Source organism: Mesoplodon densirostris, chromosome 5 (genome assembly GCF_025265405.1).
Source record: "Mesoplodon densirostris isolate mMesDen1 chromosome 5, mMesDen1 primary haplotype, whole genome shotgun sequence".
NCBI lineage: Eukaryota > Metazoa > Chordata > Mammalia > Artiodactyla > Ziphiidae > Mesoplodon > Mesoplodon densirostris.
Window position 1 is genome coordinate 144,690,997 of NC_082665.1, and position 13,226 is coordinate 144,704,222.

The following is a 13,226-nucleotide window of genomic DNA, read 5'->3' on the forward strand; positions in this document are numbered from 1 at the left end:
TTTTGATGCCTAGTTCAAGTGGTCCAGTAGTTTGGTAGAAGTAAATTATGACTAAAAAATTATAGTTATTTCATAAATCTGTTTTGAATATAAAAGTTATGTACCATAGGATCGAAAAATATGGAGATATATAATATTTTGTGCTGTCTTTCTGTTAGCATATTTCTTGTTCAGTGAAGGCTTGGGAGTGTAAGGAGTTAAGTAAATAAGTAAATAGGGAGAAAGTAAGGAAGGAAAGGAGAGGGAGGAGGGACGAAACCAAGCAAAACATTATTTTTTAAAAAAAGCACTTTCCGGGCCTCCCTGGTGGCGCAGTGGTTGAGAGTCCGCCTGCCGATGCAGGGGATGCGGGTTCGTGCCCCGGTCTGGGAGGATCCCATATGCCGCGGAGCGGCTGGGCCCGTGAGCCATGGCCGCTGAGCCTGCGCGTCCAGAGCCTGTGCTCCGCAACGGGAGAGGCCACAACAGTGAGAGGCCCGCATACCGCAAAAAGAAAAAAAAAAAAAAAAAAAGCACTTTCCTTAAAGTTGAGGACAGTAGACTAGACCAGAATGTGGAAATTACAGAAAGATTATAAAATACCAAACAAACAAAAAACAAAGCCTAATACAGAAAATCCAAGGGGAAGTTGCACGTCTACTATATGCTTACGCGATGTCCTAGGTTACTGGAGGTAGATGGGGGAAAGAATTAAACCCTCTGACCAGTAACATTTACTATTCTAAGAAACCACAGATTGCCCATACACTATGGTCCAGTTTCTATGCAGATACACATGTAGATAAATATTTTCAATAAGTGGGATAATAATTTACCTGCTGTTTTATAACCTACTTTTGTCACTTGACCATATGTATTATGTACATTATCCCATGCCAAATATGAGTCTGTATCATAATTTGTAATTGCTTTGTAGTATTCCCTTGTGTGGATGTACCATTATCAGTTTTCTTTATTATTAGGCATTGTTTTCATTTTTTATCTTTTCTTTTAACTTTTTATTTTATATTGGAGTATAGTTGATTAACAATGTTGTGTTAGTTTCAGGTGTACAGCAAAGTGATTCAGTTACACATATATTGACATGTATCCTTTTTCAAATTCTTTTCCCATTTAAGTTGTTACATAATATAATTTTTTATCTTTTCTGAACAATACTTCCATGAATAATCTTGTACTTATGTCTTTGTGCACATTTCTGATTATTTCTCAGGATAAATTTCCAATAGTAGAAGTCCTGGGTCACAGATTTGCACATACACACACACACACACACACACACACATACAAGATGTGCACACCTCAAATTTTGATATATATTTTCATATTAGTTACACCAGTTTATGTTCCCATCCCAGACTATTGGGTATATGTCTATGCCACCTCTCTCCTTTTTAGCCCTGTGATTTTCCTCTAATATAAAATGGGGAATCTAAATATCTCTCTTTTAAGATTGTTACCATAATTAAGTGAGAGAATGAATGTAAGTGTTTAGCCCAATGTTTGGCACCTAATAAGTGCTTAATAAATGCCAGCTATTGCTTTTAATAACATGAAATATGCATTTCTCCAAATCCTTACCAATATTGGGTGACATCCATCTTTCTAATCTTTGCTAACATGATGGGGAAAATGATGTATCATTTTAATTAGAAATTTGGGAATGTTGAACATTTTTTTCATATCATTTAGAGTTTTGTGTTTCTTCTTTTGAATTGCTTTGCATTTTCCATACTTACTTTTAACATATGCTCTTTTTCTTACTTGATATTTGAGGGTTGTTTTGTACATTAGGAATGTTGACTTGTTCCTAATTTGCAAGTATTTTCCTGCATTTTGTCATTTTCAGTTGGGCTTGTTTATGGAACTTTTTTTTTCCCTACAAGATTTTAAAAATACATTTTTAGGTAGCCAACTCCATCATTTGTTTGATTTATGATTTCTAACTTTCCCCACCTGAAAATTGCCAAAATATTTGTATATAATTTTTTTACTTACATTTCTCACATTAAAATTTCTAATCCTTCTGGAATTTATTTTGTTATAAGGTGAAATACAGTTTTGTTTCCAAATAGTTACCTAGGTGCCCCATCCCTGTCTTTCACTGATTTGAAATGTCTCTTATATACTAAATTTCTGTGTACACTTGGACTACTTCTAAACTATTTGGTTTAATTAAACTGTCTATTCTATAATTTAAAGTATCATATAGGGCAGGTTTTCCTTCATTACTCTCCCTTTAATATGCTCTCTTACATGTTTATTCTCCTAAGGAAACGTTGTAATCATTTTGTAAAGTACCCCCACCCCCTCAAAAAAAATCACATTGAGATTTTGATTGAGGTTTTTAGATTTCTTGAAACAAACAGTAAATCTTGAATGTACATTTCAAACCTCATGATCACAGTTGTCATTTCATTCGAGTCTAATACTCACTAGGGGCATTTAAATTTTTTTTACTTAGTACAATCCTATGTAAATAGGTGTTTTATAAATGTATTTTTATGGTGTTCATTGATTCAAAGACCAAAACTCTTCACTCCTAAAACTCAAAGGCATGTTTTTTTCTCAATAACAGGAAAATGTATTGTTACCTATGCATATGGTAAAATTTGAATAATTGTTTCAGAGATAGTTTTCATTAAGTTTATACAAAATGCCCATTATGTTTTTATGTTTGAAAATTCAAAATACTTTTCTTCAATTAGTATGTAAGGCAGACTACTCTCAGATCGCTTAATTACGCTAGATATTAAGTTGTGCCCATTTTAGTTCCTTGTTAGTTTATATTTGTTTCAGTAGTGTTCCCATTACTTGTTCACAGACATTTAAATAGAGGAAACGTCAATCAGAGTCAGAACCATGAAGGCCTTTCTATAAAAGTAGATGCCTGTTAGCCAAAGTTTAGAAATTATTTAATCCACCTATAAAAAACAAATCAGTTTTCAAAGTTTCCTAAATTTCTTGGCATAATCTAAGCTTTTTAAGTTAATATAACCAAATTAATGATTCTGTTTCAGTGAATCCAGATATTACAATAAGGCTTTAAATCACTTGTAAAACCTTTTAATGACCATGTACAAATAGCCTTTTGATATAAATGGGCATTATGTTACTCATTTATAGAGGAAATTGAGGTTTTGCAGAGTTAATGTCAAATTGTAGGAAGAAAGGAAGCTAATATTTTGAGTACCAAATCAACCAAGAGCTTTATTTGGTGTTTTCTCAGGTTATCTTATTTTAAATAAGTAGATAATTTCCTGACAGTAAATGTGATCAAGCTTTTGGTGCATAATGTAACCACATAATATGTCTCCGTCTTACTTATTCCTCCTGTTTGTTTACTTTCTTTATTCAATTGTGATTGTTTACTCAGTTTTTATATAATAAGAATAAGCCCCTATATCCTGCTTTTGATCAGATATCTAGGTATCTGTGTTTGATTATAATAATGATCTTGATCATTTTTCTTTGTTTTTTAGATTCCTGAATTTGATAACTTATACCTGGATATGAATGGAATTATACATCAATGTTCCCATCCTAATGATGATGATGTTCACTTCAGAATTTCAGATGATAAAATCTTTACTGATATTTTTCACTACTTGGAGGTGTTGTTTCGCATTATTAAACCTAGGAAAGTGTTCTTCATGGCCGTTGACGGTGTGGCTCCTCGAGCAAAGATGAACCAGCAGCGTGGGAGGCGTTTTAGGTAAAACATTTATGGTTTATTTTAGAATACTATTTAGATTAATAAAATATATTACTTCAAAGGTAATTGACTTAACACAATGCATCTCCCATTCACGTTTCTTTTCTGCTTGAATTTCCCCCAAGAAGTGGAAGTATCTCAGACTTACAATGTCATGGTTTTTTGTTTTTTTGTTTTTTTGCTTTTTTGTTTTTTTTTTTTTGCGGTACGTGGGCCTCTCACTGTTGTGGCCTCTCCCGTTGCGGAGCACAGGCTCCGGACGCACAGGCCCAGTGGCCATGGCTCACGGGCCCAGCCGCTCTGCGGCATGTGGGATCTTCGCGGACCGGGGCACGAACCCATGTCCCCTGCATCGGCAGGCGGACTCTCAACCACTGCGCCACCAGGGAAGCCCCAGTGTCATGTTTTATCAATCAAATAAATGAATTAGGAATTCAAATGAGGTGTCATTTCTCAACGTATATGATGGGTTGTATAAAGTTACTCTGTTGTTCTCTGTCACAAATTTCTCAGACTTCCTAAAACTTGGTAATTTGGAAATGTTAGTAGTAGAGAAAGTTCCTAGAGTATTTCGTCCTGAGCTGTGGAACTGCAGAATGAACTGAGAGATTGTTCTAATGAGAATATCACTGACATTTAATTTGACCCTGGACTAGATGCTGACCCTGCTTGAACATGGGTCCCCACTGGGTAGAAAGGCAAATGAGATTAGAAGGGGATGGATAGAGTATGAGAAGAGAACTGAGTTAGGACACTCGAGATATTATCAGCCCAGTGTATGGGTAGTAGGAGAAGCAAAAGGTTGAAAAGGAGTTGTATACAGAGAGGATTTTAAAGTCAAAATCCTGGACCTGTGGAATATTTCTAAATAACAATGAAAACATACAGTGTCCTTGTTATGAGTAACAGGAGTAAAGTTAAGAGGGTTGTTGGAACTGAAGGAAAGAAACCCTGAGTCTAGTGAGTTTGATAGGTCATTAGCCTAGTAGATCCTTTCCTTTCATCACAATGGCAGGTAAAGAAGTAGAAAGGACACCTATGAATCAGATGTGGAAATCATCAAGGAAGGTGGGAGAGTACCTTGGAGAAGGCTAGCAGTGAGAACAGGAAGAGGATGGTAAACTCTACTAATTTAAATATCAAAAGAGAAAAGATACTGAAGATATTGGAACTGTGAAATCCTTGAAGACAAGGGCCATCTCTTACTAAAATTTAAATTCTCAAGTACCACCCAAGACTTACTTAATCTGAACCTCTAAAAACTAGGCCCTGGAAACTATTTACCAGATTCCCCTGGTATTTGTTAAACTAGTTTTGGGGCCCTGCTGGGCTAGATAATCTAGTGTTGAGAAAGGATTATATAAGCCCACTGTATCAGTCAGTTGCAGGTAATAGAAATTTAACTATTCTGAGCAGAAAGAAATATAACACAGAGAATTGGGTGCTTATAAAAATCATTGTAAAAGCCAAAAGGTTGTGCATTTAGGTTAGCCTTTAAGAATGACTTCCAGAACTACACCATAGAACTCACCCATTGATGGCATCACTACTGCAACATTCAGGAAGGTGAGAGGAGTTCAGAGGCCCTGACCAGAGCAGGTAGTTCTAGGAATTTATTCCTTTAGCTCTGATCCCGAGATTAAGAAGCGAAGTCATATCCAGAAGCCTAGCTGCAGGGAAACCTGAGAGTTTAATTTTTTTATAGCTTTCTTCCAACCTCTCCAGTATCAGAAGACAGGCTAGGAGAGAGGAATGGGCGTCGAGGGCCAGTTGACCCTAACCACCACAGGCGTTCGCTCGGTACTGTGGCGGCATCGAGTGTGCCATGTTTCCCCCAGATCCCCCAGTCAGCTTTTCCTCATTCTCCACAGCGCCTGTTGTCTTCACTCATAATCTTTAATCCTAATCACTTCGCATCTCTGCCATCTTTTAAATCTGCTGCCATCTGTCTCTCGTCCCCACCGTGCCACTGAAACTTCCTTACATTATTAATAGACTCCTTAAAGGGGCTAAGTCTAGAGAATAATTCTGTCTTTATACTACTTCATTTATCTCTGGTGTTTAGCAGTGTTGACCATTATTTCTTTCTTGAACTTCCTTCCCATGACCTTCAGGTAACTATACTCTGTGACCGGGGATTGAACCCGGGCCCCGGCAGTGGAAGTGCCAAGTTCTAACCACTGTACACCAGGGAATTCTTTCTGACTGTACCTTCTTAATCTCCTTGTTATATTCTCTTCCTCTGCTTTGTCTCAAAATTGATGTTTCTTAAGGTTCTATCCTGGGTCCTGAGACATCTTATCCAATGACTTTAAGTACTGAATCTGTACTGATGACTCCCAAACTTATCTTTCTGGTGGCTATCTCTTTCCAGAGCTTGTATACATCCAAATGCCTGCTAAATGCCTCCTCTGGATACCATAGATACATTTCAGGCTTAACATATTCGGAACTGAACTCATCTTTGCCTCAAACCTGCCTTCCTTCTGTTTCCTGTTTCCGTGAATGATAACATCATGTAAATAGCTGCTCAGCTCCAAAGTCCAAGAGTAATTGGACTCCTCCCTCTTCCTTATTCCTCACCTCTAAGTCATATCTACTTACTTCTTTTCATCTTTACTGCTACTAGGCCACCGTAATCTTCTACCTAGATTACTTTAATAGTTTTACCTTGCACCTGTCCCAAACATTCTCTGTATTGCAGCTACATTAGACATTATGGCTGTTTAATTTCTATCTCTCCACTAGAGTGTAAACTCCGAGAAGAGGAATCATTTCTTTTCTGTTGTATCCCAAGAACTTGTTACATAGTAACACTGAATAATCATTTCTTCAGTCAAAAATGGAAGGGGAGAAAAGAGGAAAGAATAGCTTCCATTAGAGAGATTACAAATGAGTTGATATCTTCAGAGTTTTTGTTACATTGAAGAGATTGGTAAGAGAGAGAGGTTAAATACGAAGAAGAGTTTATTTATCGCAGAAATAGAATTCCACAGGGCACAGTAGATAGAGCTAGTAACAGGGCTGTAGAAAGTGTACATAAAGCAGGACTTCCTAACTTGTATGCCATGTGGCATATTTGTGTGCCACACATAGGTTACTGGAGAAGCCAGATTGGAATTGGGATGCCAGTATTCAAACCTGTGTCTATTGGACTCTAAAAATCATGTTCTTCTTAGTAAATCCTGTTACCTCAAAAATGAGATCATTTTGGCTACTGATGTCATTAATGTTATTGGGCTTTCACTTTAGATGTTTTCATGAGGAAACCCAAAGATAGACGTTACAATTTTATAACTATTTTTATATAATATTCTTAGGGATCATTTTAATGATGCACTTCTTATTTGATATTATTAAATGTAGCATGTATAATGAATGTTTATGCTATACTCTTGAAATTATTTCTAGAACTAATATGCTGTATATTTGTGATTAGAAAAGAATTACTTTATAATAAGTATTTGTAACATTCTTTGTCAGTTTTATACTGTTACCATGTTCTACTTCTATAGTCCCTAGCTGAAAAACTCAATTCTTTAAATAATAGAAACAATTCTGAGGCTCATCTTTATTGATTATAGACATTTCAAAACTTATATGTTTTGAACTTAAAATTGATGAATTAGTATTTTAGTTACAAAAGCTTCTAAATAACCGTTTACTTTATGTAGAGATCTCTGTTTTTTCCAGAAAGTTGAGCACTTCTTTTCCCCCTTAACATTTAAGGTCAGCAAAGGAGGCAGAAGACAAAATTAAAAAGGCAATAGAAAAAGGAGAAACTCTTCCTACAGAGGCCAGATTTGATTCCAACTGCATTACACCAGGTAAATTCATTGAGAGAAAAATTCTGGCAGATTTAAAATGTAAATGTAAATTTATTTCTCCTTTCTAACCTCTATTTATTTTGTCCTTAGGATTCTGTTTGCTGTATTTTCCCAGTTATGTCTCTTCATGAGATGGTGTGCTCACCTTGGTCATAAATGCCCCTATGGAGACCCACTGTAGGGATTTACAGATGCTGATAAGGGCACCTATGGACAGGACTCTCCCAGAAGCACAAAATTCCTGACCTAGAAGGAACTTACAAGATCAGTCCTACTCCTGCCATTTATTTGTATGAAAGCTGACTCAGTGAGGTTGTGGTTCACCCAAGTTCATAGAGCTAGCTTGTTGTATTCAGGAGAAGAAACCCATTTCCCTCGTCTAGAGTGCTTGCTCTTCTTCTCAGAGGCTGCTAAGATTTCTGTGACTTTAAGGAAGAATTAATTTATCAGTATTACAAGTTTAATCTTATATGCAACAGCACAGTCTGCCCTTCCTAGAGTTTTGCCTAACATCATTATAATCCTTTACATTGAAAAAAAATCTTATAATCGTACTTTCTCATTAATTTTTACTATGGTAGTTTTCTCTTTCATTAAGTCCCCTAAGGACACACTGCCCAATTTAATAACCAGTTTTATCGTTATACAGTTTAAGACTGTGTTGCCTTTGACTATCGACTGCCTGGGCTTTTCCTGAAACATAATCATTGTAGACTCAGTTTCAAGGTTAATAGTAATTTTTCAGGTTAAAAATAGTAATGATAATAGTTGTTGTTATTGGCAACCTTATTGAAGCTACATGCCTTAAAAACGTAAAACTTCAGAATCCAGCAGAGAAAGAGAAGATGGAAGTTTGTTGGAGTGTTGAAACCCTGCCCTTGTGTGAAACTCTTTGAGGCATAGTCCTGCGGCAGCAGTAACACTCTTTGAATTTCCCCGTCTTTCATTCACCTCATCTTAAGGTGCCTCTGGTAACATTGGAAATAGTTGTGACATTTGCTTGGGAGCGATACAGCATTACTCCCTTTTCAGGATAAGCAAGAGAGCTTTCAGCCTCCTTGGGAGATCTTATACCTAGCTATTCCCTGGATACCCAGATCCAATTTCATGTTGTCACTGGGAACCCACTGTTTTTATATCTCTCATATTAAATTTTTAAAAACCTTTTATTTTTAGGGACTGAATTCATGGCCAGGTTACACGAACATCTGAAATATTTTGTAAATATGAAAATTTCTACAGACAAGTCATGGCAAGGAGTTACCATCTATTTCTCAGGCCATGAGGTTATTATCTTATTTTATTTAAAGAGTTTTTTCAATTTAATCTTGAGAAACATAGCATATTACCACATTTTTTTAACATTATATTTAGACCCCTGGAGAAGGAGAACATAAAATCATGGAATTTATCAGATCCGAGAAGGCAAAGCCAGATCATGATCCAAACACGAGACACTGTCTCTATGGCTTAGATGCTGACTTGGTAGGTATAATGTTTATTGTATTATAATCTTATGCCATTGTAGTTAAATATCTAGGAAACTTGGTCTTAATAAAAGAAGATTTCTGGGCTTCTCTGGTGGCACAGTGGTTAAGAATCCGCCTGCCAATGCAGGAGACACGGGTTCGAGCCCTGGTCTGGGAAGATCCCACATGCTGCGGAGCAACTAAGCCCGTGCGCCACAACTACTGAGCCTTTGCTCTAGAACCCACAAGCCACAACTACTGAGCCTGAGCTCTGGAGCTCGCGTGTCACAGCTACTGAAGCCCGCGTGCCTAGAGCCTGTGCTCCACAACGAGAAGTCACCACAATGAGAAGCCCGCGCACCGCAACGAAGAGTAGCCCCCGCTCGCGACAACTAGAAAAGCCCTCACGCAGCAATGAAGACCAAACACAGCCAAAAAAAAATTAAAAATTTAAAAAATGTAAAAAAACATTTAAGAAGATTTTTGGCTGTGGGAACAAATATCGGAGACATAATAATGATTGCTACTTCTGCTATGACCAAAGTTCTAAAACATTTGGAAAAGGAGTTCTTTTGCCATAGTTTATGATAAACAGGTCTCTATAGTTAGTGTTCACACCTGACTGACCCTAGTGCTATGAATACTCTGCTGAGGTCAGGGTAGAAGGCCCTTTTTACCCTCATGCTTAATACACGATTTTTAATACCACCTGATCTGATGACTCCATAACCCAAGTTTTCTAGACTTTTTTTAACTTTCTATTACAGAAATTTGCAAATATAAACAGATGTAAAAGAGCATAATGAACCTCCTTGTGTCCTTCATCTGTCTTCAATAACCTTCAGCTCCTTTCCCTAATCATCTGCCTCCTTCCTCCTCCTCCCCTGGATTCTTTTTTTTTTTAAGATTTTTTTTCTTTTTTTAAAATAAATTTATGGATTTATTTATTTTTGGCTGCGTTGGGTCTTCATTGCTGCGCGCGGACTTTCTCTAGTTGCGGTGAGCGGGGTCTACTCTTCGTTGCAGTGCCCGGGCTTCTCATTGAGGTGGCTTCTCTTGTTGTGGAGCACGGGTTCTAGGCACGTGGGCTTCAGTAGTTGTGGCACGTGGGCTCAGTAGTTGTGGCTCGCGGGCTCTAGAGCACAGGCTCAGTAGTTGTGGCGCACGGGCTTAGTTGCTCCGGGGCATGTGGGATCTTCCCGTACCAGGGCTCGAACCCATGTCCCCTGCATTGGCAGGCAGATTCTTAACCACTGTGCCATGAGGGAAGCCCATCCCCTGTATTCTTGAAGTATATGACATGTATTACTTAATCTATAAATATTTCATGATGGAGAATATTAAAAATAATGATAACCCCAATGACATCCCACATAAAATTAACAAATCACTGTTTAATATATAAATAACCATTTACTATTCTCATTTCCCTGATTGCTTCATAAATGTTTTATTTTGTTTGAATCAGGATTAAATGAAAATAAACAATATACATTGCAGTTGGTTGATATGGCTCACTAGACTATTTGAGGGGATTAGAATACTATGTGAGAATATTAACTGAAAATACCCTTTTCCAGTTTTTTCTGAGTTTTCACATACTAAAGGTATCTTGGCCTCCAGAAGAGTCCTGTATTCTTCCGTCATGGAAATGCTGTTGCCTTAATTCCTTACCCATTCCTCCGTGGCAAGTGGAAAGGTGTAAAAACCAAGAGAACATTTTTGGGATTTTTTTATGGGGGTACAGGGGGGTGGTTATAAAGGTTATGTGAGTCTAAAGTGAACATTTTTTTCTTAGAAAAGTACACAGAATTTACCCAATTTATAACCTATAGATGGATCATATTTTGATATTTATACATTTAATTTGCTAATGAATTGTTTATTTTCCTTAAATAAGCATGTTCTCTATATAGAAACGTTTTTTGATTGCTTTTGTGAACCCGATGCTATAAAAAATGAGAGAATAGAAACACTCTTCATCATTTTTCAACAGATTATGCTTGGATTAACAAGTCATGAGGCACATTTCTCTCTTTTAAGAGAAGAGGTTCGGTTTGGTGGCAAAAAGACACAAAGGTAAATCATACTGCCTATATATCAGAAGGTAGAACAGAAATTAAATTAGGAATAGTAATCCCTTAACAGGTATATGACCTGTAAATATTTTCTCCCAGTCCGTGGGTTGCCTTTTCACTCTGTTGATAGCGTCATTTGATGTACAAAATTTTTAATTTTGATGAATTCCAATCTATCTATTTTTTTCTTTTGTTGCCTGTACTTTTTAGTGTAATATGTAAGAAATCATTGCTGAATGCAGTGTCATAAAGCCTTTTCCCATTTTATTCTAAGGGTTTTATAAGTATTAACTCTTACATTTAGGTCTTTGATCTATGTTGAGTTAATTTTTATATGTGGTATAAGGTAATGGTCTATCTTCATTCTTTTGCATGTGGATGTCCAGTTTTCTGAACAACATTTGTTGAAAAACTGTCTTTTCCCCATTGAATGATCTTGGCTCCCTGGTCAGAAATCATGTGACCATATATGCAAGGATTTGTTTCTGGGATCTGTATTCTATTCCATTGGTCTATATGCCTGTCTTTATGCCAGTACCACAAGTATTTTGATAACTGTAGCTTTGTAGTAAGTTTTGAAATCAGGAAGGGTGAGACCTCCAACTATATTCTTCTTTTTCACGATTATTTTGGCTGTTCGGGGTCTCCTGAGGTTAATAATTTTTAAGATAGGTTTTCTGTTTTTTTTGTAAAAAAGTTGGGATTTTGATCGGGACAGCATTGAATCTGTAGATCCCTTTGGGTAGCATTCACATCTTATATCAAGTCTTCCAGTCTATTAACATAAAATGTCATTCCATTCATTTATGTCTTCTTTAATTTCTTTCAGTTTTGTAGTTTTAGTGTACAAGTCTTTTGCCTCCTTTCTTCTTCTTTTTTTTCCTTTAATTGAAAATAATGTTTTTAAATATAGTTACCTGCTGTGCGTTACATCCCCAGAACTTATTTATCTTATAACTGGAAATTTATACCTTTTCACCGCCTTCACCCATTTCACCCACCCCCATCCCCTACCTTTGTGAATCATCAGTCTGTTCTCTGTATCTTTGATTTCAGTTTTTTTGCCTCTGGCTTTTTCTTTTGCTTCCTTGGTCAAGTTTATTTCTGAGTGTTTTATTCTTTAGGATGGTACTGTAAATGGAATTGTTTCTTAATTTCCTTTTTGGATTGTTTATTGCTGGTGTGTAGAAACACAGCTGATTTTTGTGTTGACCTTGTACCCTGCACCTATGCTGAATTCATTTTTTAGTGCTAGTATTTTTTTTTTTTGTAGATTCTATGGGATTTCTACATGTAGAATTATACCATCCGTAAATAGAGTTTTACTTCTTCTTTTGCAGTTTGGATACCTTTTATTTCTTCTCTTGCCTACTTGCCCTGGCTAGACTTCCAGCATAATGTTGAATAACTATAGTGAAAATGGGCATCCTTGTCTTGTTACTGATCTTAGGAACAAGAATTCCTTTCCTTGGGAGGAAAGCTTTCAGTCTTTCACCATTGATTATGATATTAACTGTGGATTTTTCATAAATTCCCTTAATCATATTAAGGAAATTCCCTTCTGTTCCTACCTTGCTGAATATTTTTATCATGAAAGGGTGTTGAATTTTGACGTATGCTTTTTCTGTTAAATGATTATGCCGGGGGGTTCTCCCTTTGTTTATTAATATGGTGTATTACATTGATTTATTTTCTTATGTTGAACTATCTTTGCATTCCTGAAGAAAATCCCATTTGTTCATGGTGTATAAATGCTTTTAATATGCTATTAATAGCTTATATTCTTACTTGTAATTAATCCTGGAGTATAGGCCAGCAGCCAGGACTATAGACCCCTATACCAAGCCCAGAAAAGGTAAGAGGAGGAAGTGATGGTGCCTCAAAATTGAAGCCTTGGACTGTACTGCAGTAGATATAAAAGTATAAGTACTCACTTATCTATATGCTTTCTGCTGGTGGCCAGCCTTAAATGGGCCAGATCCCACTGGTTTATTACATCTATTATGTATTATTTAGACTTTCTCAATTCTGAGAGTCCTTCCACAGAAAGCATATTGTAAACCAATTATTCTGAACTTTATCTCTGTTGTAATTGTAGTTATATTTTTATCTTAACATTACCCTGCAGCTTGCCTAT

At 36.5% G+C, this 13,226-nt stretch overlaps 1 protein-coding gene across 3 annotated transcripts in view; it reads left to right on the forward strand.

Moving 5' to 3' along the window:
- Positions 1-13,226, forward strand: part of XRN1 (5'-3' exoribonuclease 1) — a 99,035-nt gene that overhangs the window by 4,781 nt on the left and 81,028 nt on the right. For all 3 annotated transcript variants that reach the window (XM_060099574.1, XM_060099576.1, XM_060099575.1), the window contains exons 2-6: positions 3,483-3,715; positions 7,445-7,542; positions 8,719-8,828; positions 8,917-9,027; positions 11,008-11,090. In XM_060099574.1, coding sequence (XP_059955557.1) covers positions 3,483-3,715; positions 7,445-7,542; positions 8,719-8,828; positions 8,917-9,027; positions 11,008-11,090 — 635 coding nt within the window. The remainder of the gene's footprint in view (positions 1-3,482; positions 3,716-7,444; positions 7,543-8,718; positions 8,829-8,916; positions 9,028-11,007; positions 11,091-13,226) is intronic.